This window comes from Sorex fumeus, unplaced genomic scaffold (assembly GCF_029834395.1).
Source record: "Sorex fumeus unplaced genomic scaffold, SorFum_2.1 ptg000067l, whole genome shotgun sequence".
NCBI classification, from domain to species: Eukaryota; Metazoa; Chordata; class Mammalia; order Eulipotyphla; family Soricidae; genus Sorex; species Sorex fumeus.
In genome coordinates this window covers 5,626,637-5,652,359 of record NW_026606124.1, presented here as the reverse complement: position 1 = coordinate 5,652,359, position 25,723 = coordinate 5,626,637, and the positions used below count along the sequence as shown (strand labels likewise).

The following is a 25,723-nucleotide window of genomic DNA, read 5'->3' as shown; positions in this document are numbered from 1 at the left end:
GACTGGTTAAAGAAACTTTGGTACATCTACACAATGGAATACTATGTAGCTGTCAGAAAGGATGAAGTCATGAAATTTACATACAAGTGGTACTACATGGAATGTATCATGCTAAGCGAAATGAGTCAGAAAAAGAAGGATAGACACAGAAAGATTGCATTCATCTGGGGAACATAAAGTAACAAAATAGGAGAATAACACCCTAGAATAGCCGAGATAAATACCAGGAGGTTTACTCTATGGCTTGGAGGCCAGCTTCACACTCAAGGGGTAAAGCCCAGTTGTAGAAGGGAGCACCAAATGGGGGGTGTTGGGAGGATCCCCCCAGGATGGGAGAAGCATGCTGAAAGTACACTCTAGACCGAACATGAGTGCCACTAGATGCCTCTTTTGCAAACCACAGCACCCAAAAGGAAAGTGAGAACAAAAAGGAGTGCCCTTCCACAGAAGCAGGGTGGGTTGGGGAGATGAGGGAGGGTGGGAGGGATACTGGGATCAGTGGTGGTGGAGAATGGGCACCCACAAGAGGGATGGGTACTTGATCATTGTACGATGGAAACCCAAGCACGAAAACTTGTAAATCTACAACTGTACCTCATGGTGTTTTACTACTAATAAAAAAAAGACTTGCAAAGGTCCCTTTTTGCCAGGTACTCAGAGGGCACCTTGGCCAAGAAGGGGGCTCTTTGGGTTCCCAGTGTCTGGTAGCTGGGCACCTCTTGATACCCTTTAATGCACGCATTTAATATCCAGCTCAACCTTAGGACATCTTCTGTAAATGTGTATTTTAAACACGTTAGCAAGTCTTTAAGATTGTTTGATTCCGATAGTGCAGATAACAGATTATGTGATTTCTCTGAAATGCTATGACATTTTTAAAAACTGCAGGGGAGGGTCTCTGAACATAAACTTAAAAGATAAGAGAGCTTTGTTTTTCTTTGCCTACCTTGTGCATGTTAAGAGCCACCCCCCGCTGAAGAGAGAGCTGTGGTCTTAGCAGCAGGCATCAGTGCCTGACATCATCACTCCCGGCCCATCACACACTCGTGACCATGACACCTTACTTGAAGTCTGTCCGCTCAGCAATGGTATTGACTGAGTGGGATCAGGTGATTAGGGTGGAGTCAGGGACCCTGAGATTAGAGTGATCTCTAACCTTAAGCCTCTGGGAGTTGACTCTTAAATAGGGTAATACCACAAAGGTGTCAGATACCTTGGGGTGTTCTATTTCTGGCTCTTTGACATCTCCAAAGGGCTTTGACCAGGCTTAGGTACAGTCGCCAAAGGCCATGCAGATGTGGTATAAAAGAGGAATTCTCATTCACTGTTTGTGGGATTGTTGCATGGAAAATATTTTGGAGAACTCTTAGCATATTACAAATAGAACTTCCACGTGACCCAGAGATTCTACTCCTGGGCATCCAAGAATAACAACAAAAGCCCCATACAGTTGAAAAGATATATGTATCCTTCTGCCCACTGTGACATTCACAATAACCAAGATCAAGAAGCAACCTAAGTGCCCATCAACAGATAAAAAGAGAAGGAAACTGCAGTATCCAGACACAATGGAGTATGACTCAGCTATTGAGGAAAGATGAAGAACTTGCAGATTGCTGTAACTTGGAGGGCCCTACTCTGAGGGAAATGAGTCCAAAAGAAAGAGCCAGATGACCTTGCTCACATGTGGAATATAAAGAGACAAGCAAGGGATTTGACAGTCCCAGATGCAAAGAAACCTTGAGACATGGTCCTTGGAAACAGGACCCAAGGAGCTGGGGGAGAGCGAGAGAGTAAGCACCGTGGGGTAATGGCAGAGGGATCCAGAAGGGTGCAAGAATTGGTGGAGTAGCTCCCCCACCTATAAAACAAGGACCCAATACTATTGCAAACTCTGTTACCTCAGTTTTTAAAAAATGAGTTGACCTCCCAAAAGGCCATGCAGAAAACTGCAAGTTCTGTAGAGGAGACAGTTTTTTTTTTTTAAATTTTGATTAGTGAAACACCATGAGGTACAGTTGTAGACTTACAGATTTTTGTGCATGGGTTTCAGTTATACAATGATCAAGTACCCATCCCTCCACCAGTGCCCATTTTCCACCACCACTGATCCCAGTATCCCTCCTCCCCATCCCCCCATCCCACCCTGCCTCTGTGGCAGGGCACTCCCTTTTGTTCTCCCTCTCCTTTTGGGTGCTGTGGTTTGCAAAAGAGGCACTGAGTAGCAATCATGTTTGGTCTATAGTCTACTTTCAGCATGCTTCTCCCATCCTGGGAGGATCCTCCCAACACCCTTTATTTGGTGCTCCCTTCTCTATCTGAGCTGCCTTTTCCCCTAGCATGTGTGGCTAGCCTCCGAGCCATGGAGTAAACCTCCTGGTACTTATCTCAGCTATTCTTGGGTATTAGTCTCCTATTTTGTTACTTTATGTTCCCCAGATGAATGCAATCTTTCTACGTCTATCCCTCTCTTTTTGACTCATTTCACTTAGCATAATACTTTCCATGTAATACCACCTGTATGTAAATTTCATGACTTCATCTTTTCTAGCAGTTACTTAGTACTCCATTATGTAAATGTACCAATGTTTCTTTAACCAATCATCTGTTCTCAGGCACTCAGGTTTTTTCCAGATTCTGGCTATGGTAAACAGTGCTGCAATGAACAAACAAGTGCAGATGTTACTTAGACTATACTTTTTTGCCTCTCTGGGATATATTCCCAGGAGTGGTATTGCTGGATCAAATGGGAGCTCAATTTCTAATTTTTGGAGAACCGTCCATACTGTTTTCCAAAAGGGCTGAACCAGTCAGCATTCCCACCAGCAGTGAAGGAGGGTCCCTTTCTCACCACATCTGCACCAGCACCGGTTGCTTTTTTTCTTTTGGATGTGGGCCAGTCTCTGAGGTGTGAGATGGTATCTCATTGTGGTTTTGATCTGCATCTCCCTGATGATTAATGATGTAGAGCATTTTCTTCTGCCTTTTTGCTATTCGGGTTTCTTCTTTGAGAAATTTTCTGTTCATTTCTTCGACCCATTTTTGGATGGGGTTGGATGTTTTCTTCTTGTGGAGTTCAACTAGTACTTTATGTATCCTTGATATCAACCCCTTGTTGTATGTGTATTGGGTGAATATCCTTTCCCATTCTGTAGACTGTCTTTGTATTTTGGTCACTGTTTCTTTTGCGGTGCAGAAGCTTCTTAGTTTAAGATAGTCCCATTTGTCTATCTCTGTTTCCACTTGCTTAGCCAGTGGCGTGACATCTTTGAAGATACCAGTAGCTTCAATGTCATGGAGGGTTTTGCCGACTTTGTCTTCAATATACCTTATGAATTCCGATCTGATGTTGAGGTCTTTAATCCTTTTTGATCTTACTTTTGTATATGGTGTTAGGCAGAGATCTGAGCCCATTTTTTTTTCATGTAGCCGTCCAATTTTGCCAACACCATTTGTTAGAGTCTTTCCTCAGTCCACTTCACATTTCTTGCTCCTTTATCAAAAATTAGATGTTCATATGTTTGAGGGGATATGCCAGTATATTCAACCCTGTTCTATTGGTCTGCAGCTCTTTTATTCCAGTACCATGCTGCTTTAATTATTACTGCTTTGTTGTAGAGTTTGAAGTTACAGAGGTTGATTTCTTCCATTTTCTTTTTCCCAAGAATTGCTTTAGCTATTCATGGGGGCTCATTGTTCCATATGAATTTCAGGAGCTTTTGCTCCATTTCTTTGAAGAATGTCATGGGTATCATTATAGGGTGATACCACCCTCTAGGAGTCACGCTCACTGTCCTCCCGTTGTTCATCGATTTGCTCGAGCAGTGCCAGTAACGTCTCCATCGTGAAACTTGTACTGTGTTTGGCATATTGAATACATCACGGGTAGCTTGCCAGGCTTTGCTGTGCGGGAGAGATACTCTCGGTAGCTTGCCAGACGATCTGAGAGGGGTGGAGGAATCGAACTCAGGTCCTTGTAGGGATTGCATTGAATATGTACAATGCTTTGGGAAGTATTGCCATTTTGACAATGTTAATTCTCCCGATCCATGAGCAGGGGATATCTTTCCATTTTCTCGTGTCCTCTTTTATTTCCTGAAGTAGCGTTTTGGAGTTTTCTTTGTACAGGTCCTTTACCTCCTTAGTTAAGCTGATTCCTAGGTTCTTGATTTTCTGGGGTACAATTGTGAACGGGATTGTTTTTTTCATGTCACTTTCTTCTCCTTACTGTTTGTGTATAGGAAATCCATGGAATTTTGTGTATTGATTTTAGCCTGCAACTTTACTATACAAGTCTATTGTTTCTAGGAGTTTCTTGGTAGAGTTTATAGGGTTCTCTAAGTATAGTATCATATCATTTGCAAATAGTGAGAGCTTGCTTTCTTCTTTTCCTACCTGAATGCCCTTACTATCTTTTTCTTGCCTAACCGCTATTGCAAGGACTTCCAGTACTATATTGAACAGCAGTGGAGAGAGTGGGCATCCTTGTCTGGTCCCTGATCTTAGAGGGAAGGCTCTCAGTTTTTCCCCATTGAGGATGATGCCTGCTGTAGGCTTGTGGTAGATGGCTCTAAATATATTGAGGAAAGTCCCCTCTATACCCATTTTGGCAAGGGTTTTCATCATAAAGGGGTGCTGGATCTTGTCAAATGCTTTCTCTGCATCTATTGATATTATCATAGGTATTTTATCTTTTCTTTTGTTGATATGATGGATTATGTTGATCAATTTCCAAATGTTAAACCATCCTCGCATCCCTGCTATGAATCCTACTTGGTCATGGTGTATGATCTTTTTGATGAGTCAGTGGATTCTATTTGCTAATAGTTTGTTGAGGATCTTTGTATCTATGTTCATCAGGGATATTGGCCTGTAATTCTCTTTCTTTGTGGTATCTCTGTCTGCTTTTGGTATCAGGGTAATATTTGCTTCATAGAAACTGTTTGGAAGTGTTTTTGATATTTCAGTTTTGTGGAAAAGCTTAAAGAGAATTGGGAGTAAGTCCTCTTTAAAGATTTGGAAGAATTCACTAGTGAATCCATCTGGGCCAGGACTTTTGTGCTTGGGGAGACTTCTTATTACCATTTCAATTTCCTTGATGGTGATAGGTTTTTTCAGGTATTCCAGATCTTCTTGGTTCAGCCTCGGGAGTCTATAGGAATCTAGGAATTAATCCATTTCCTCGAGGTTTTCATGTTCCATGGCATAAAGCTTCTCAAAGTACTCCCTGAAGATCCTTTGAATTTCTGTAGTTTCTGTTGTAATGACCTCCTTTCATTTCTGATTCGGTTTATTAGGGTTTTCTCACTCCCTTTCTTTGTGAGCTTTGCTAGAGGCTAATCAATCTTTTTTATTTTCTCGAAGAACCAGCTCTTGGTTTCATTGATCTTTCGAATTATTTTTTGGGTTTCCATCTTGTTAATCTCTGCTCCGAGTTTTATTATTTCCTTCCTCCTGTTCAGGTTGGGCTCCTTTTGTTGGTCCTTCTCCAAGCTCTTAAGCTGTGAGGTTAGGTTACTTATGTGGGCTCACTCCTCCTTCCTGAGGAATGCTTGTAGAGTTATAAACTTTCCTCTTAACACAGCTTTTGCTGTATCCCATAAGTTTTGGTAACTCGTGTCCTCATTTTCATTTGTTTCCAGGAATCTTTTGATTTCCTCTTTGATTTCCCTTCTAAGCCACTCATTGTCCAATAGTGAACCGTTTAATTTCCAGGTGTTTGGTTTAGTTTTCTGTTTTTGTGTGTGATTTACTTCTAATTTCAGCGCTTTATGGTCTGAGAAGATTGTTGATACAACCTCTATCTTCTTAATTTTATGGAGTTATGTTTTGTGGCTCAGCATGTGGCCTATCTTGGAGAATGTTCCATGCACACTTGAGAAGAATGTGTATTCAGCTTTTTGAGGATGAAGTGTCCAGTATATATCTACTAAGTCCCTTTCTTCCATTTTTTTCCCTCAGATGAAGTATGTCCTTGCTAAGCTTGAGTCTGGTTGATCTATCAAGAGGTAACAAAGCGGTGTTGAAGTCTCCCACTAGTATTGTGTTGCTATTGATGTCTTTTTCCAAATCTATGAGTAGTTGTTTTAAGTACTTTGCTGGTCCCTTATTAGGTGCATATACATTTAGTATTGTAAGTTCTTCCTGTTGTACAGATCCCTTGATCAATAAGAAATGGCCTTCACTGTCTCTTGTGACCTTCTTCACTCTGAAGTCAATGTGGTATGATACTAAGATGGCTACCCCAGCTTTTTTATGGGAGATATTTGCCTGTCCGATTGTTTTCCAGCCTTTGACTCTGAGCCTGTGTTTGCTTTGACTATTGAGATGTGTTTCTTGCAGGCAGCAGAATGTTGGGTTCAATTTTCTAATCCATTCTGCCACTCTGTGTCTTTTAATTAGTGCATTTAGCCCATTGACGTTGAGAGAGATTATTGTTATGGGGTTTTGCCCCATTTTTCTGTTGAAATTTGGTGTATTTGAGGGGCCTGTCTTGTCTTAAAGTAGCCCATTTAGTTGTTCTTGTAACCATGGTTTTGAGTCTATGAAGTTCCTGAGCTGTTGTTTGTCTGTGAAACTGTGTGTTGTTCCTTCTGTTATGAATGAGAGTCTCGCTGGGTAAAGTATTTTTGGTGAGGCATTTATTTCATTGAGTTTTTTCACTATGTCCCACCACTGTTTTCGGGCCATGAGGGTTTCATCAGACAAATCAGCTGTGAATTTTAAGGATGCTCCTTTGTAGGAAATTTCTTTCTCTGATCTTGCTGCTTTCAGAATTTTGTCTCTATCTAAGGTTTTAGTCATTTTGATCAGGATGTGTCTTCGGGTATTTTTATTCGGATTTCTTCTAGCTGGTACCCTTCGGGCCTCCTGAATGTGGTCACATGTTTTCTTCAGCTCTGGAAATGTTGTAGCAATGATGTCTTTGACAGTTTCTTCTTCATCAAGGTTTTCTTCCTGTCCCTCTGGGACTCCAATAATTCTTATGTTACCCCTCTTGGCTTTATCACGATCTTCTCTTGCCATCTGTTCCAGAATTGTGCGTCTCTTTTCTTTCCTGAGAATCTCTGGACTTCATCTTCGAGCTCACTGATTCTGTCCTCAGCAGCTGTCAGTCTGCTGCTGAGGCCTTCCACTGAGTTTTTCAATTCGCCTACCAGGTTTTTTAGGTCTGACATTTCCATTTGCATTTTCCTCATTTCTACCTTCAAGTCCTCTTGTCTTTTATTGGCTTTGCTTTCTATTGTTTCTTTTAGCTTCCTAAGAATCCTCTGTAGCTCCCTTCTAAATTTTTTGTCAGAGAGGTTGTCTAGCACTTCATTACTGGTGGTGTCTTCTGGGCTAGCCTCTTCAGTAAGAAAGCTTGGTGGGCTTTTGCGTTGCTTTACATTGTGACCAGTGTGGTTTAGACCTTCACGCTCACTGTTGCTATTCTGCTTGAGATTCAGAATGAATTGAGATGGGCTTAATGAATTATTGGCTAATGTGTTTCTGGTGGTTAAGCTAACCTAGTGAAAGTTCCATCTAAGAGGGTAACTTATGGTTCCTATGGGATATGTAGTGGGAGAATAACTCGCGGCCACGTTAGCAGCCGCGGCTCTGGGAAGGGGCCCTGGTGCCGGGCTGGTACCTGGTTGAATGAGAAGACCGGAGCGGTTCAGCTTTGTTTCCACACGGTGTGCCTCAATTCCCATCCCCTGCAGACCAAGGGTGAAAACTGGCTGTTCTCAGGGGATCTAGTTAGCCGTGCAGGCCCGGGAAGGGGCCCTGGCACTGGGTGGGTACCTTGTTGAATGAGGAGGAGATGGGTTTTTGAGGAAGAGATTCAAAGGGCTGAGGAGCTAGATAGGGATGTTCAGGGCACCTCATCCAGGAATCGATGTTCCTTCCCCTGAGTGGTGGCCTCACCTGCTAATGCGTTGTCAGCAGTGAAGAGACAGCATGTTGTGTGTGGTATCTGTGGTCTGTCCATGGAGTAATGAAGGGTTAAGTTTCCCCAAAGAAGAACTGGAGTCCTTGCAGGGGGAGGACCTTTCAATGACCTTTCTCTGGTGTCTGCAGATTCAGGGTCAAGAAGTTGCTTTTCTGGGAGCTGTTGTTTTTCTAGTTGCTGCATACAAAATACCTTATGCCCTTTGTCCTGGAAACTTGAGGTCTCTCTTAAGCTTCCTGCATTCCACACTCCCTGACATTCCACCTCCTCCTGGAGAATGAAGGCTGTCGGGGTTCACTGGTGAGAGGCAGGGAACTGTGGTGAGTCTTTCAATGATGCCCAGAGTGCATTTAAAACTGTGAGTGGCAAACTCCTGTGCTTAAGCGGCTTGAGATGAGTTCCACTCTCAGTCCCTCTCTGGTGTATTTTTCTGAGGTGGGGCTTACTTCCAGCTATGGATATTTTGACTGTGGGTTTTCTCCTGTCCTCTTGTTTTTGGGTAAGCAAAATGAAGGAAAGACGTTAGACAAATCCCAAATATAACTATGGCTGCTCTAGACAGCTTCTATGTTGATATTTCTAGTTTGATATGGAATGAAAGAAGAGCTTCCCAACAACCCAACCCCCCCCCAAGTGTCCTTTGACCACACTCAGGGGACCACATGGTGCCAGGGAGGTTGAACCCAGTCTCCCACACGCCAAACATGCCCTCTAGACCATTGAGTTCTATTTCCAGCCCCCGCAATTCTCTGATTTTAGTTTGAAGGGGAAACTTAGCAAATGGGTCAGTAAGGTTTTAGGACAGGGCCAGAGCGATGGTACAACTGGTAGAGTATTTGCCTCATACACGACTGACCTGGGTTCGATCCCCTGCATCCCATATGGTTCCACCCAAGTATCTCCAGGAGTAATTCCTGAGTGCAGAGCCAGGAGTATCCTCTGAGCATCACTGCTTGTGACCCCAAAAGCCAAAAAAAAAATTCAGGAAAATTCTTGAAGGAATGAAATTCCTCCAGTAACTTTGGGGCCAGTTGCCAAATGAACTTGTATCTGATTGGGCTGTGAGAGTAAGGGTAGAGGAGGAAGACAGCTTTTTTGCATCATTCTGCTTTTTATTTCATTCAGGCCACTTGGAATTTCTATAATAAGTTCTCTTCTTGACTGTTTTATATTCTATCAGTGACCTTTCCATCTCTTTTTATACATATATTGTATCATTGCATGATTCATCTTATCTCTATGAACTATATATGCATGAATCACACACAAATATAAATGAAGTGTTCAGAAGAGTCATGCTCATAATTATAAATAACCATATAAATAGTAAAAAAATAGCATTGATAGAAGTATATACTAGTCTCTCTCCCAAGATGCAATTAAAGGCACGTATTTTCATTTTAGTTCTCATGGTCACTCTCTCCAAAACTCTAAATCATGTGCCAGTAACTCTTCTGCTGTTTTGATAGAACAGCTGCAAATTCTCTCTGACCACTCCCCACTCTGAAACATGAAGCACTGGTCTCCTTTCCTTCCACGCTGCTGACCTGTGCCAGCCACATCTTTAATCTTCAGCTCTATTTTTCATTATATTGTAACAGTGTGTCACTTTCTTGATCATCCAGAAATCAGGGATATATAAAGTTGCCACCATGGTCTGTAAGATCTCTATAAGATACTTTCATCAATATTTCACTTCTGGATTCTCTGTACTGAAGACACAAAGCATGGACTCAGGAATATTTGCCTTTGAAGGGATTTCAGAACCAGAGCTGGGACAGCAGAGGATCAGGGAGCCTATTTATTCATGTGACCCCCACCAAAACTCTTCAGTGCCACCCTCAAGAACATCATGCGATGACTGGAATGGGAAGAAATGGGAGTGAAGATAGATGGTCGGCAACTACACCACCTCCGCTTCCCTGATGACATCATTCAAATAACACCAAACATTAGCCAAGCAGCACAAATGCTGGCCAACTTCGACTGTGAGTGTAGAAAGGTCGGACTACAGCAGAATCTCACGAAGACAATGTTTATGAGAAACAGCCTCGTTCCTGACGCTCCATTCGCTCTCAACTGAACATACACATCCGAATGCAGCAGTTATGTGTAACTAGTTTGAGAACTCAACATGACAAATGACCTGGTACCTGAGTTGCACAGGAGGAAGAGAGCAACTTGGAATGCCTTCAAGAGCGTCGAAGAAGTAGCTAAGAGGCCGAAGAACCTCCAGCTCTGGGCACATCTCTTCGACTCCACCATTCCTCCTGCATTAACATATGCCTCAGAGACCTGGGCCCTATGAAAACAGGATGAGAATGGTATTCGGGTCTCCCAAAGAGGAATCAAAAGAGCTATGCTTGGAGTATCGCGCTTCACTCAAGTGAGAGAAGGAATCCGGAGTTCCGACCTCTGTCAGCGATCAAGAATCAGGGACACTGTCTCATTTGCTAAGGCATCGAAAATCAGATGGGCTGGACATGTAATGTTATTTGGAGATGGCCACTGGACTAGAGCCATTACTGACTGGATTCCACGGGATGTCAAATGATGGTGTGACCGCCCACCTACAAGATGGTCAGACTTCTTTGTCAAGACCCTGAATAATCAGTTTGAGACTCTTAGTTTTCCTGGAGCAAGCAGACGCCATTGGGCTACACTAGCATGCAACAGGGACACATGGAGATGTTACTGGCCTCCGCTGGAGCAAATCGATGAGTAACAGGATGTCAGGTGATCAAGTGATCAAGTGACCCCTGATGTATAGCCCCTGCGAAATGTCTCTCTGATCATTGGGGGAGTAAGGGCTTGGGGTGCATTTCAAAGTTTAATTTTGCAATAGACCTCTGACAAGTTAGCACATGTTCTGATTTAAACCTTGCAAGCACAGAGATATGGAAATAATCTAAGGAGGGGGAAGAAATATGTACTCCTGGGGTAGGAGCACTTGATAATAGAGGAAAATTTTCCAAGGTGAATGCACAGCCCTGGTTATCTTTGATGTCTGTATTGAGTAAGAAGGAAGTACCTGTCTGCAGAAGAACAGTGTGAACTTGGATGAAGAAAAGAAAAGTGAGAAATAAAGGATTAGAGCAATAGTACTGCAGTGTGAGCCCTGCCAGGTATAATCCCTGAGTGCAGAGCCAGCAGTAAACCCTGAGCACCACTGGGTCTGGCCCATAAACAAACCAAAAGATTAAAAAGTGAGAAATAAGATAACCCTCCTTTTTTTCTATCTGTTAGATTGTGATCATGACTTTGAGAGACAATGCCAGTTCCCTGTATGTCTAGGGGAGAGTTGGAAGGGTAGGGGAAGACCACGGGAGAGTTTGTGCAAGGCTGTTATTCCAAGTGATTTGAGGAGGCAGATAGTAAACATATTTGGAAAGTATGTCCAATAACTGATAAGAAATGTTGCTCTGTGCTCTATTATAACATCTGGCAAGCAAAGCCTATTTGGGAGCTGTCGATGAGGAAGAAGCTGGTGGCCCAGAACACCTTGCTTTCAGAGACACACACAACTTCTGGAATTGCTAGCTCCATCTTTGATGTCTAGTTGGAATCCGGTTCAGCCAGCACTTACGGGGCCTTCCTGTGAGCTAGAAACTTTCATGTGTAACTAATTTAATCCACCCAGAAATCCCTGAGGGGTGAGCAGCGCTGGGCTTGTTATTGAAACATGGCGATTAAGGTGGTAAGAAGCCAAGTGTGTTACCCCAGGTCACACAGTCACTTTCTCAAGCCTGTGTAGGGACATTTTCAGAATTTCTTATTTTAGATTTCTTCCCAGAGCTGAGGTTAAGGACATCGTATGTTGCTATGGCAGCTGTCCTTTTGATTGAGTCCAGAGTAATGTAGGGGGAAGAATTGTTTAATGGGGCCAGGCCAGTTTCAGGGTTGTGTTGCACCCTCATTGGGGATGAGACTCTTCTTTGGTCTCGGGGGAACTGAAAGTGATTAATGACCCAGAGAGTAGGTATGTGGCCACTGGCAGTGGCCTCCTGAACAGGGAAGTTAGGTACAGGCAGTTGTCATCTCAGATTAAGAAGGGACACTGGAAACTGCCCGAGTTTCCATAATACTCCTGTAACTCATAGCAACTCCAGCAACGGCTAGCTGGAACTCTGGATGGAACCTGATGGGCTTTGCGAGCATTCAGGGCATTTTATGCACATTTTTTTTTCATTTTCTCATAAGAGACCAGTGGAAACGTCCCTCCCTGGTATTTTTGTGTGTGTGTGAGGGAGGGGTTCCTAGGCCCCTTTAAAAGAGGTCATCTCTCAAGGCTGTGATTTTTCAATCAGTGTTTTGCAGTACAAGCACTCTAGCACTATCCTCCCATTGTTCATCTATTTGCTCAAGTGGGCACCAGTAACATCTCCATTGTGAGACTTGTTGTTACTGTTTTTGGCATATTAAATATGCAATGGGAAGCTTGCCAGTGTGGGTGGCATACTCTCGGTAGCTTTTCAGGCTCTCCGAGAGGGATGGAGGAATCGAACCCAGGTAGGCCGCATGCAAGGCAAAAACCCTACCCGCTGTGCTTTTGCTCCAGCCCAGATCAGTAAAGACATAATAATAATAAAGTTACCGTTACTTAACACATGTCATGCCTGAAGAAAACTCTCATTTAATAATGAACACATAAATTATTATTAAAAATATTTTTTTTAGTTTTGCCTTTGTGGCCTGAAATACTTTCCCTGTTTTCATCAGTAAAAAATGTCTCTTCTTTACCTCAGTCTGTAGGTGAGAGATGGTTAAAAATCCACCTGTCTGGGCTTTCCTTGCCCGTCAAGCCCTAGTCTTCGCTGGCCTGACCCTGAGTGCGCCTGTTCTGTGCCCGTATGTTTCTCAGGTTTCATTGAAGGTCACAACACTCTGTGTCCATGGAAGGGGTTGTCTCTCTGCAGGAAATCTTCCCCAAGCCAGCTCATAGTGTAATAAAGAGAACTTGACTGATAAGCTGAGGGTGACTCAGTCAATGGCATCAGGAAACAACCCACTTAAAATATAACACATGTAAAATGATCTGTCACCTGCAGGGTTGAACTTCAGAGAGTCTGTTGAGATGAGAGGAGATCATATACTGATAACGGTCTGACAAGTACTAACAGATGTAATCTACAAACGAGACATACAACAGCGTTTCCTCAGCCCCGCTCAGTTTGCATTCCCAGTCCCCCACTCCCTGGGACAGAAAGCTGGGGCCACTTCACCAAACCTCACAGGCCCAATCTGAGTGTCACCTCCAGCTCTGCCTTCTTTGGACAGTGCCAGAAGAAGTTAAGGCTCTCTGAGACCCCCCCCACCCCCATAGCAAATTTTCTTTGTTGTTGATACGGTTCTTAGGTGCTGCAGTTCTTAAGGTTTGGGGAAGGCATCCAGAACCACAGTTTCAGGTCTTTTCTCCACCACTTACTAGCCCTATAATTGTGGCTTACATGCCTCTCTGTAGCTATTTAACTGTTGGTTGCTTCGACTTCTTTATCTGTAAAATGAGTATGATAGTTGTTTTTTAAAAGAGTATAAACGCTAATATATGTACATAGATCTTGAGGTGTAATATCTGGCATTTAGTAATTGCTCAACAAAAGTTCGTTCTCCTTAGGTCATAGAGTGAGTGGGTAAGGAGTTAGTCGTGCATGTGGTTGATCCTGGTTCAATTCCTGGCACCACATGTGGTCCCACCAGGAGTAATCCCTGAGTAAAGAGCCAGAAGTATGTCCTGAGTACCACTGAGTGTGGTCCCCAAACAGAAAAATCCAAAAAAGGTTAGCTTTCCTTAATATCATCATCACTATCTTGGCTTTTGCCTCCTCTTATTTCCGCCAAAACTACTATCTGAATAAACCACTTTTAAATCTGTGCCCTAAGGGTATTTCTCTGCCCAGGCCCCTTTCCTCAGGAAGAAGCACACAGTAGTTATCTCACCGAGTATCATGTGAACCTTTGCTTATCACTGTGTCCAGGGCAGGCCACCTGCTACACCTTCTTCCTCTTGGTGCTGGACAGAGCCATCCTCAGCCTTGGGGCTGGGCTACCTCTGGCAGCTGCAGGTAAACTTGCTTTCTCAGCTCCTGCCCTGCCCCTGGGATATCTGATGCCACATTTACCCTCTGACCTCGGGAGGTATGATGGGGGCCAGGCATGCTCACATAGAAAGAATTTGTTGATAGCCAACAACAGTGATCCAGAAGAATCCATCATAGGTTGGCTTAGTAGATGTGTAGGAATGCAGTAAGAGTTCCAGGCATTAGAGTGATCTGAAAACCCTTTGTAAGATGATAAGCTCCAAGGACATGCAACATGATGAGTGAATGAACAATAGAAACAAACCAGTTATTTATGCAGAGAAAACATCTATACTCCAACACCTGAACACCCCTCCCTAGTCTACACACACACACACACACACACACACACACACACACACACCCCACCCCTAATTATTTTAACATGTTCTGTCTGTCACTTTGGACTGCTTTCCATGTCATGAAAAACACGTTTTGATCATCAGTGGCAGTGTTTTGCTGGTGGAAGGGGGGGTGGCGGTGCTAAGCAGACTGGCTGAGTTCCTGTGGTCGACAGCCTTCCACGCCCCCAGTTGATTTAAGGTGGCATCAGACTCACCACCTTGAATTGCCTGCGCTTACTGGAGGAACAAGGCTTATTGCCCCTGTCCATCTGCAGAGCTGCCCTGTAGCTGATGCCCAGTTCTGACCAGGGTGGATGCAGGCAGCGGGCGTGCTGGGCTCTGTCTCTGTCACTCTGGCGCTTTGGCAGGCAGCATCACTTTTCCAGGCTCCATTCCCCATCTGTAACTTAAAGAGGCCTGGACTGTATTCTCTTCTGCTCTCACACTGAGTGCCCATGAAATAATTGGAGTGAGACTGAGTCTTGGGCGTGACACTTAATTGCTGCTGCACCTTCTTGGTGCCAGACTGGCTGCCCCAGAATCACACAGGAGGCTGGTGTGGAGCTCCTCTTTCTGAGCCCTTTCCCGCTCCTCCCCAGGTGAGGTCTGAGAACCTGCATTTTTAACAATCCCCTTAGAAGTTCTTTTTTTTTTTTTTTTGGCAAGAGGCGGTGGCTTCTCCCAAGCCACCTGACTGAGCCCATCCTTGTCAAACTCTGGTTCAGGCTAATGGGTTCTGAGAAGTGTCTTTATCTGAGACTTACCTGGAGACTTCTGGCATCTTGAAGCAGGCCTGTCCTGGACTGCAATAGCCCCTGGAAGGCTTCCAGAAGGCTGACTCGCCTGTCAGCCTCTGTGAGGGCACCTGCCCTAGCCTATGCAGCCCAGCCAGCTGGCCCTTTCCTGTCCTGTCATCCCTCCCCATGCTGGGTTGCCCCCTCCATATGGTCTGGCTCCGGCTGCAGCAGTGTAAGACTGCCCTGGGTGTTTGTGGCAGCAGCCTCCCCCGCCCCCGTGCTTTATCAAGTGAGATGTTTTTGTTTCCACCTGTTTTATTTCCTCTTCTTCCAGCAGACCTGGAACATGCAATAGATTTGTTTATAAATCCTTCAGGACTTGGAACTATCTTATTAGTGGTTTATTCCAGCGACTTCTCATATTCTTGTGCACTGTAGCACTGTCCTCCGTTCATCGATTTGCTCAAGCGAGCATAAGTAACGTCTCCATTGTGAGACTTGTTGTTACTGTTTTTGGCATATCGAATATGCACTCTCGGTAACTTGCCAGGCACTCCGAGAGGGATGGAGAAATTGAACCTGGGTAGGCAGCGTGCAAGGCAAACTCTGCTCTATTCCTGCTCTCCTCTCTTTGTTTCTGTCCTGCTCAGTGCTCTCATATTCAGGGTTTTAAATTTATGTAAGGGATCATATCCCTTTCCCTTCTAGTTTTTAAAGTGTGTGTGCTTGTAAACACACACAAACACACACACAGAGAAACACCAAATTTAACCATTGTGAGGCCTGAGAACCTGCATTTTAACAACCCCCTTGGTAGTTCTTTTTTGCAGCAATCATGGTGTGTTGCTAAGTGCTGAGTTTTTAAAACTAGATCAGAGGTTCCCAAACTGATTTGGCCTACTGCTCCCTTTTCAGGAAAGCAAATCACTCAATGCCCTGAACAGAAAGAGCCATCCTCATTTTATCTGAGGCTACCCCTCCTCACCCCCATCCTTCTAGTGATGCCTGAAGAGAAATATACCCACTTCGGGCAATATTGAGCTAGATCTTGCCTTTATCTGTGATATGAATGAGACTTTCTAATCTTCGTGTTTGTCTCACACTTAAATAATCATTGTTTTGTCATTCTTTGGTCATTTAAGAAACAAACAACCTGGAGAGTAAGAAACTAGTTAGGAAAGAACCAAACTAGGGGGTGCTAGAGATTTGAGGGGGGAAGTCTCATGTGTCAGAAGTACCTGGATAAATTGATACCAAGCAACTTTTGGGACCACGTCCCAGACTTACTGAATAATCATCCTTATGAGAGAGATCTAGAAGTCTCTCTTTCCTAGGGTTTTCTAGGTGATTATCTTGCATGCTAGCAGCTGGGAGCAACTGGTAACAGTAAGGGCCAGAAGGAGGGGAGAGAATTTAGACCAGAATTTAGAAGAAATGGAGAGGAGAGAATGAAACTTCCTGGGTGGTTCCAGATTGCTTATACTGAGTCTCTGCTTTCAATGGTTGAATGCTTCTTCCTGCCTCAGTTGAGGCTTTTGTGAAACATCTGCAGAACTTCTATGTGGTCCTTATTGGTGGATAGATATTATTCTACACACAGGAATGGCCACAACAAAGCCAAATATGTGGAAGTAACTTCTAAGGGGGTAAGCCAGTTTTCAGGAGCAGACTTGTTAGTGATTTTCGAATGATAGTGTGCAAAAAAGTTAATCTGGAAAGTTTGTAAAAGAACCAGTGTCCTTCCAAGAGATTCTGATTTTGTACACGTGGCATGAGCCCTTAACCTCTGCTTCTAATGATCAGCACCTTTTCAGAGTTCCTGTTTTGGATAGGAGTTACGATTTAAAGTTGGAGGAGTCTCCTGGGTGCTGGCCTGGCTCTGAAAGTGTATGGCACTGATTATATCTTTACTGTTCTCTTCATTAGCCCTGTCCAGAAAGCAGTAGAAGTATACGGGAAGTTCAGTGTGCCTCATACAACAACAAACCATTCATGGGCCGGTTTTATGAATGGGAACCATTTGCAGAAGGTAAGAATAGATTCAACTGTATTCACGGAAATCATTTTGGTCTATTCGGTCTATTCTTTGCCCTGTTGCTTTCTAGTTGATTCTAGAAGAATTGGGGTAATTATGACAAGGTGGCTATATGAGGACACAGTATGAGCCCAGGCAAAGGGAACCGATCTGCGTCTTACTGCAAGGTAGTGACACATTTAGATAACATCAGGATCAGCAGTCAGATGGAGAAGGCATTGATAGAAGTGAACTGCACCAGAGAACAATGGGATGAATGGACAAAAGAAGGCAGAGAAATGGGTTAGAGTGAAAGGTTCAAAACTAAGGCTGTAAGGAGTGAGCAGGGGGTAGGGTATCCTGTCTCTGGCACTTAAAAGAACATGTTGGTATGTCAGGGTGACAACTGTATGACTGCCAGGTAGATATTAAAGGAGTGGGGGGCTACAGTGCTTTTTCCAAGGAGGAAACATGGCAGGCAGGCATTCCTGAGGGAGCAAGCTGCCTGCATTTCTGAGTGATCTGATATTGGTGGAGCTTGTCAGTACTGCCTCCGAACTCCTGTGTCCCTATTCTTTGTGGAAACCAACATGACTTGGGTACAGGGAAGTGTCAGAGTCTGAGATATTCCTTTAGTGTGAGCATAGCCTGCTCTTGCATTTCCAGACTCTAGGAGAATACATTGCTGTTGTTCTCAGACAAGTTGGTGATGTTTAACCATGATGTTCTAGAAATTGAGTTGACCCAGGAATGGTTAGGTCTGTCTGTTGCTTATTTAGACATAGATTTTTTCCAACCAGTATTATCTGTGCATGAATTTCTCTATCTGCAGAAAAATAAATTTACGTCTCCAGGATCTTTGCATTTTTTTATGTACACTTAGTAAAATGTCTAATTTCTATGGTGTTTTGTACCACTATGTAGATACTGATGGAAGATTCATTTTGCAAACCGAGCATGTAACTGTGTCATACTGATAAAAACAGTACTGTAAATATATTTCCGTTCCCTGTAATTTTCTTTTTTTCTTTTTTTATAATTTATTTATTTTATTGAATCACTGTGGGAAAAGTTACAAAGCTTTCAGGTTTAGGTCTCGGTAATGCAAATATCAAACACATTTCCCTTTACCAATACTTATTTTTCACCACGAAGAACCCCAATAAACCCCCACCCCCCACCCCTCCCAATGCCTGTGAGGCAGATGAATTCTAGTTAACACTCTATCTACTTTGACTAGATTCATTGTTTCGATAAAAGATGCACCATTATTGTTTAGAGTTTACCCCCGCCCCCCCAATCAGACATGCTGAAAAAGCATTGTGAAATGATTTGCTTTCTACAGCTGGGTTCAAGAATTAAATGATGTCGCATGGCTGCAATTGCGGCCGCGCGGTTTTGGATTTCTGCTATTTTACTTATTAACCCTGGAAGTATTTCTACTGAAAGTCAGATAATTAAGAGATTGGTTTCTGTGCTCTGGAGTCATGGCCGTGCCGGAGAGGCACTCGTGGGGGGCAACTGGTGACCTCGGTAGGGCGTGAAGGACGGGCCAGAACGCCCCCCCCTTCCCATGAGGTTTTAGTCGCCCCAACACCCCCGGCTCATACCTGGCTCTCCACAAGGCTCCCATGCTGCCATCTTTCTTTCCAGAGCGGGGAGGGCGGAAGGGAGCAACACCCTTTCCCCTCCGGGCAGACATCATGGCGTGGATAACGCGTAGTCTGTTCACTTTTCTGCTCCAAGCTGCTGGGTTCTGCATTAAGTCCTTGTGCTTCTGGGGCCGTGGCCGTGCCGGAGAACCGCTCGTCGGGGGGCAACTGGTGACCTCGGTAGGGCGTGAAGGACGGGCCAGAACGCCCCCCTTCCCATGAGGTTTTAGTCATCCCAACACCCCCGGCTCATACCTGGCTCTCCACAAGGCTCCCATGCGGCTGCCATCTTTCTTTTCTCCCTGTAATTTTCTTAATAACATTTTCTTCTGTTTAATTTATTTGTCAGAATACACCATATCTTTCACATGACACTTGAAATAGTGGTTAATAAGCTGTTGTGTAAGGAAGATTTCCAGCCAAGCCATTAGTAGTTTTTTTCTGAGGCATCAAAAGTTACATGCAGGGTCAGGTGCACACCCAGGCTCTATCCCCAGCACCTCATGCTACCCAGTTCCATCAGGCACTACCAGAGGTAGTGCTAGTGACCCCTGGCACTTTCAGGACCCATGCAACATTGCATCATTGGGATCTAGCATGGAGTTGTCTGGCAAGGTGACTGAGGGTCAACAAGAGTGAATTCTGGGACCCCTAAACCCTGTTTGGAAACCCCTGAATAGTTATATGCAAAACTTTAACTATCTGGGAAAATGGTGTCTCTAAACCCTGGGTTTTTCTTTTTTCTTTTTGTTTTTTTGCTTTTTGGTCACACCCAGTGATGCTCAGGGGTTGCTCCTGGCTCTGCACTCAGGAATTACTCCTGGCAGTGTATGGAGGACCATATGGGATGCTGGAGATTGAACGTGAGTCGGCTGTGTGCAAGGCAAATGCCCTACCCACTATGATATTGCTCCAGACCCAAAACCCTGAGTTTTCCAAGGGTCACATTCCTACAAACTGGAAAGAAATAGTTTCTAATTGAATGAGATCTGCTCACATGAGCGTCCCTGAAAGTGGGATTGGTATGACCAGTGGCAGATGTCTGGGAAGTGAGGCATGCATCTAACCCATCTAAGTCTGTCCAAGGCAGAAGTATCTAGCCCTCAGTGCTCATGATAACCATAAAGGAACCTCAGAATACTGATACCTAGGTCCTATACCCAGAGTTTGTGGTTGAATTGGTCTGGAATGTCGGCTGGCATCAGAATTTTTTTAAAAGCTTCTAAGGAATTCTGATAGACAACTGGACCGAGGACTTGAGTCTCAGAGTTTGATGGGTGCTAGAAAAGGGGGTGTTCAAACTACTGTGAAGGTTCAGATCACCATGTTTCACAAGCCCCAGGACTTACGCTGTGTCAGAGCAACCGTTCTTGTCAGAGAATGCTGAGAAGTAACCCTATCTTTCATCTGAGCCACACCCCTGCTTTATTGCTGGCTGTGGATAATAGCTGCTTTGGGGGGTGATTAACCAGGAGGTAACATGGATTCCTGCAGTGGGGCACTGTATAGCCCATGCTCCCCTGGAAGCTGAAGCTGCATGTTGGACCCTGTCAGCTCAGCGAGGTGGTGGGCGTCTGCCAGAGCTCTTGGTTATCATGAGTACTGAGGGCTAGATACTTCTGCCTTGGACAGACTTAGATGGGTTAGATGCATCCTAGGGGAGCCTTGGCTGTAGTATCAAGAACTCTATGCCTGCTGTGAAGAACCTTTCTGCTAATGTTTTCACAAATTAGAGTTCCTGCAGAGGCCTGCTAACATCTGGTTTCTGTGTAAGTCTACCTGCTTTGCCTTGATTTGGGTTGATGCATAAGGCCAGAGGAACTTGTTTTTTAATTTATTTTGGAAAGTTTCAAAATTATAGGAATCAGATAGTATGGTGGATTCCGTCTCTGGCACCTTATATGGCCCCCTAAACAGTGCTAGGAGTGACCCCTGAGCGCAGAACCAGGAGGAAGCCCTGAGTACTGCTGGTTGTGGCCTCAAACCTCACCTCACTTCCCATGAGAGAAGGGCATTTCACACATATGTAAATGTCAAGAGAATATAATAGCACACTTTTCTGTAACCATCACTTAAAGCTGGCAGTTTTCAGCTCAAGGCCCGTCGATTCTCTGTCTGCCACATCCTCCTTTCTACACCCAGACTGCTGCAAGCTTTAAACTCACATGACAGGGCATTTATTTATTTTCTTTTATGTCTTTTTGACATATTAATTAGAACCCTTGGTTTTAACTGACAGAAATTCAACACTAATATGTTTGAACATGAAAAATTGTTTTGTAAATCATACTACTGGGAATTCTAAGAGGTCGACTGAGTTTGGGAGATAACTGCATTCTAGGGAGTCAAGAAATCACGACCCACCTTTGCTGGTCTTTATCTTCAGGTTCTGTTTATTTTTAACTCAGTAAGCCTGGCCGACTTATCTGACTTTGCTTACAAAGTGAGAGAGGAGTTGGAGAGATAGTACAGCTAATAGGGCACTTTCTTGCATGCGACTGACTAGGATTTGATCCTTGGTACCACAGATGGTCCCGTGAGTCTTCCCAGGAATGATTCCTGAGTGCAGAACCAGGAGTAAATCCTAAGCAATGCCAGATGTGACCCAAAAAACAAAACAAACAAAAGAGAAACCAAGTGGGAAAGTCTTCGTCTGAGGGGAGCTGTGGGTTGTATTGTTGTCCTGCGAACCCCACCCCCAAAACTATCACTGAAATTCCATCCTTGGTACCTGTGAATGTGGTCCGCCTTGGAAACAGGGTCTTTGCAGATGTAGTTCAGAGGTACATGAATGTGGTCCACCTTGGAAACAGGGTCTTTGCAGATATAGTTCAGAAGTACATGAAGAGATCATACTGCGGCGGGGGTGGGGGGGGGGGAGTTGTGGGTGGGCTGGGAAGTCAGTGAGGTACCTCCTTCTATCAAGAAGAAAGGAGCAGGGGCACCCCCGGGGAGACACGGGCACAGAGAGATTGGGCCAGTTGGTGTTCTGCGAGACCCAAAGCGAGATTTGAATGTCATGTCTTTTTTTGCCAGAAGACACTAGGGCATGGGGGCAGAAGCATGGAAATATTCTCTCCAGACACTCAGAGAGAAAGCATGGCCTCACCTAGTTTGAGGATTTCTGGCCTTGGTGTGAGAGAATGAATAAATGTTGTCATTTCAAACCACCCACTTTGTGGTAATAAGATCTGCAGCTGGAAAACCATCACTCCCCCATCTGAATTCTCTCAGTCCAGACAAATCACAATGTCATCTTTTGGGTCACAGCCCCATATCTGAACCTGGATTGGGAACCCAGGAATGCTTGGGTACTCAGGTCATATGATCCATAAAGCACAGGTGGTGAAGTAGGGATTCAAAAGACCCCAAAATTAGATTCTTCTCCCAAGATCATTATCTGTTTCCCAGCACAGGCCCTTCTACAATTCTTTATGGACCAATTAAAATCCCAATGTCTCCGCAACATAAAGGAAATGACTTGGCAGGACACAAAAAGGCCACAGATTAGAGAAATCCACGATTTTCTACAATGTTACATTCCAAGAAAATCCAACATTCTTTCCTGACCTTGGTCTGTCCCGTGTGCCTGGAGAGAAGGTTCCGGTGGATAGTGGGCTTGTGTTCCCCGTGGCTTTGGCTAATGGGCTCTTTTTGCCGCTCTGATTGCCTTCTTGGTTTTTGTCCTTCTTCCTCTTAAATGACTCCCAGGCTGATGGGTGGGAGGGAGACACAGCTAATGTTTCTGCACGGCATTCATACTTTACGGCTGGAGATTGCATTGGGCTCTGCATTTTGTTTGGATGTCGGCTGCTATTCACATGTGCCTACTTAGGGAAACAGCTGCACTCATTCCATCCAATGCCACATAGGATAATAAAAGCAGAGTCCATCCTCTGATAAACACATTAATTTTTGCCTCATGGTTCATGGTAGGCTTTTAATCACATTTCCTGTCAATGATGACCAATCCGTACTTAGCTAATGCCCATAGGAATTTTTCTTGTAGCTACAGACCTAACATTGTCAGGATGATGGGAAGTAGATTTAGGGGCCCATCATCTCGTTTACCAGGACAGCGATGGTTTATGCCTATCTTCTCAGGCCCTTTCACTCTTAAAAATCACTCTGGACAATAAATTATCAAGTCAGTCTAGCTAGAGTAGGACACTTTCATGGGAAGAATGCGGTTTAGATGCTGACATTGACAGCAGTTGTGCCTGTTTTCATGGTACATTATTGCAGCACTGGGGTGAGAGGTTTGCTGGGTCACTGTGGGCAGAATAGTAACAGCTCTCACTCTTCATCCATAGATTGTGGGGCAGTTTTGTATTTGGATGACTGAGGCGCACCGTGTAGCCCTAACAAATGAACTAAATAGAATAAGCCAGCAGATTCCATGAACCGATACACTGGATCCTGGGATACTTGGATTCTGGTTTACTTGTTATCCTGCAGTTACAAAGAAATTCAGATCCCAACAGCTTAACAGGACAAGGAGGGTCTTTTGCTCCTGTTACTTAGACAATGTAGTATATGCTTAACTCATTTGGGACTCGGGGTGGCCAAAGCTGCTTCTCAACTTATTCCATTGAAACAACGAAGAGGAAAACTAATAGATCAAGCATGGGTTTCTAAAGCCTCTGCTCACTTCTCACTAGCCAAAGCAAGACAGACGGCACACTTCACTTCAAGGGCATCAAGGAGCTTTCATAGACCCAGATGCCCAAAGGAGGAGAAATGAAGTATCTGGGAACAAATCTAGTGGTTATTAACCCAAGAAGGGAGCTCAAATGAAATTCCCTGAATGCCTTTCCCTGTAATCCCAGATGACTTTGTTTTTTACTGGATTGTTCAGAAGAATAATAAATTTTTGCTCCAGGGAATTTTGAAGTTACCATCTGGGCCTTACTAGCCATGGAGCTATGAGCCACTGTGATCACTTTCTTCTGCTTGATTAAGCTCTGAGAGATAGGAATTGAGTGTTGGCACTCAGGTATGCTGCTACTGTTTTCGCCACTCCAGTACTGTGCCCTGCACAGATGCCACTTTGGAGATAGGACATGGTGCAATCAAAATGTAGGACAAGAGGGAGAAAAGCATAGGAGCAAAGGCTGGTGTGCCTGGAATCAGGGAGCTTATGGTTTGATAAAGCAGCATCTCTTCTAGAAGACATGGATGTCTTGCTCCTAAGATGGCCTTAGGAAAATGGAAAGAATACCCAAGACTCCTTCCCACAGGATTCATCCTCAGAGCTCTCTGATACATACACAGGAATATCTGGCAAGAGCTGGACATATTGGCTTAGTGTGTCAGCTTACCATTGTGAGGACAAAGTAAAATTCTGAAGAGAATCTTGTTGTAAAAAACTGAAAAAAAAATGGTAGCTTTGGCTTTTATACAATTGGAGTTTGAATGCATGATAGCAAGATGCCCAACAGGAACTAGGGTTGAGAGATTCTGAAGTTTAGAGTAGTGGACCTAAATTTCAAGTCATTGACCTTGACATGATAACAAAAGGTCACACACCCTGACCTTTGAGAGTGTGTTTTCAGAAGGACAGGATCAAGGTTGGAGCTTTGCAGTTTGCTTGTACTGATGAGACAAGGGAAAGAGGCTCACCCATTAAATGAATCTGAGAATAAGAGATGCAAGGAACCATAGTGTTTCGTCTCATCTCTTATATGAATAAGGTCTATTATATCTATAAGATTCTCATCACATCAGTGAGGTTCAAATGAGATAGAAATCATTTGTCACTATAATGACACAGTTCTCAGTGCTAACTCACAACAGCCTTGTGAGGTGGCACTATCATTAGCCTTTTAGTTTTAACAGAGAATTTGATGGTAGAGAACAGTTTAATAGTTCATGCAAGGTCAGCCAGCTGTTCAGTGAAAGCTCTAGGTTCAAGCCCAATATCCTGACAATGGAATTTCTACTTTCAATGTGGGTAGAAGGCAGGAGAAGGCTTCCAAGGAGAGACAGTCAAAGCAGATGAACGAGAAGGGAGAAAATAAAACCAGAATGGAATCTTGAGTGCAATATTAGAAAGACAAGAAATAATACAGTTTTCTCTTAAAAACATATTTCCAGAGAATGGGCATAATGAGGGGGTTGGTTTGGTGTTTTATTTGCATAAGAGAAAATTTGACTACACAGGTGCAGAAACAAGGGTGTTTAGATTGAGAGAGCAACACTTACAGAAAGAGAGTTGAAAGGGTTCATAAAATATTATCTATGAACTCCTGGATTCTAAAAGCAAAAAGGAAAAATAGGCAGTTTTCTCCTCTTGGAGAAAGCATGTTAATGCTTTTACATCATCTATTATAAGAGAGTATCTTCATTTATTCATTCATTTCATCATCCTGTTATTCGTCGATTGCCTCGAGCAGGCCCCAGTAATGTCTCTTTCATCCTAGCCCTGAGATTATATTCAAGGCTCTATAGGAGAATGAGACCCATCATTGTTACTGGTATTTGGCATATTTGGTATGCCACGGGGAGTTTGCCAGACTCTGCCCTGTGGCCAGGCTACATTCGATAGCCTGCAAGTTTGTCCAAAGTAGGAATGAGACAATAGTATCTTCACTATTCAATAAAAGAAGGAATACAGTCCCATGCCCTGTATTTCTTCACAGCCTGTTCCCCTAGGGGAGCACCTAACTGGAAGTGACCAGTATCCACCAGCGGGAGATTAAAACTTGAGCTCTGCTCCATTCTTAGCAGTGAAGCAGCAGAGCAGTAACACAACACTCTATTGATACACAACCTGTGTGGTTCTCAGAAACAAAAAAGCCAGATGAGAGTGTATCCTTTATTTCCATGTATGTGCTGCTTCAGAACAAGACAGATTGGACCATGGCAATGGAAATCAGAATAGTCCACAGGAATAGGGAAGGTTCAGCTGAGAAGAAGCCTGATGGTACTTTTTGGAGGGAGGTGATATCCTGTGTTCTGATTGGC

At 43.9% G+C, this 25,723-nt stretch overlaps 1 protein-coding gene across 1 annotated transcript in view; it reads left to right on the top strand.

Moving 5' to 3' along the window:
• THSD4 (thrombospondin type 1 domain containing 4) overlaps positions 1-25,723 on the top strand; it is a 624,572-nt gene that overhangs the window by 116,737 nt on the left and 482,112 nt on the right. The window contains exon 6 of the mRNA XM_056128738.1: positions 17,018-17,120. Coding sequence (XP_055984713.1) covers positions 17,018-17,120 — 103 coding nt within the window. The remainder of the gene's footprint in view (positions 1-17,017; positions 17,121-25,723) is intronic.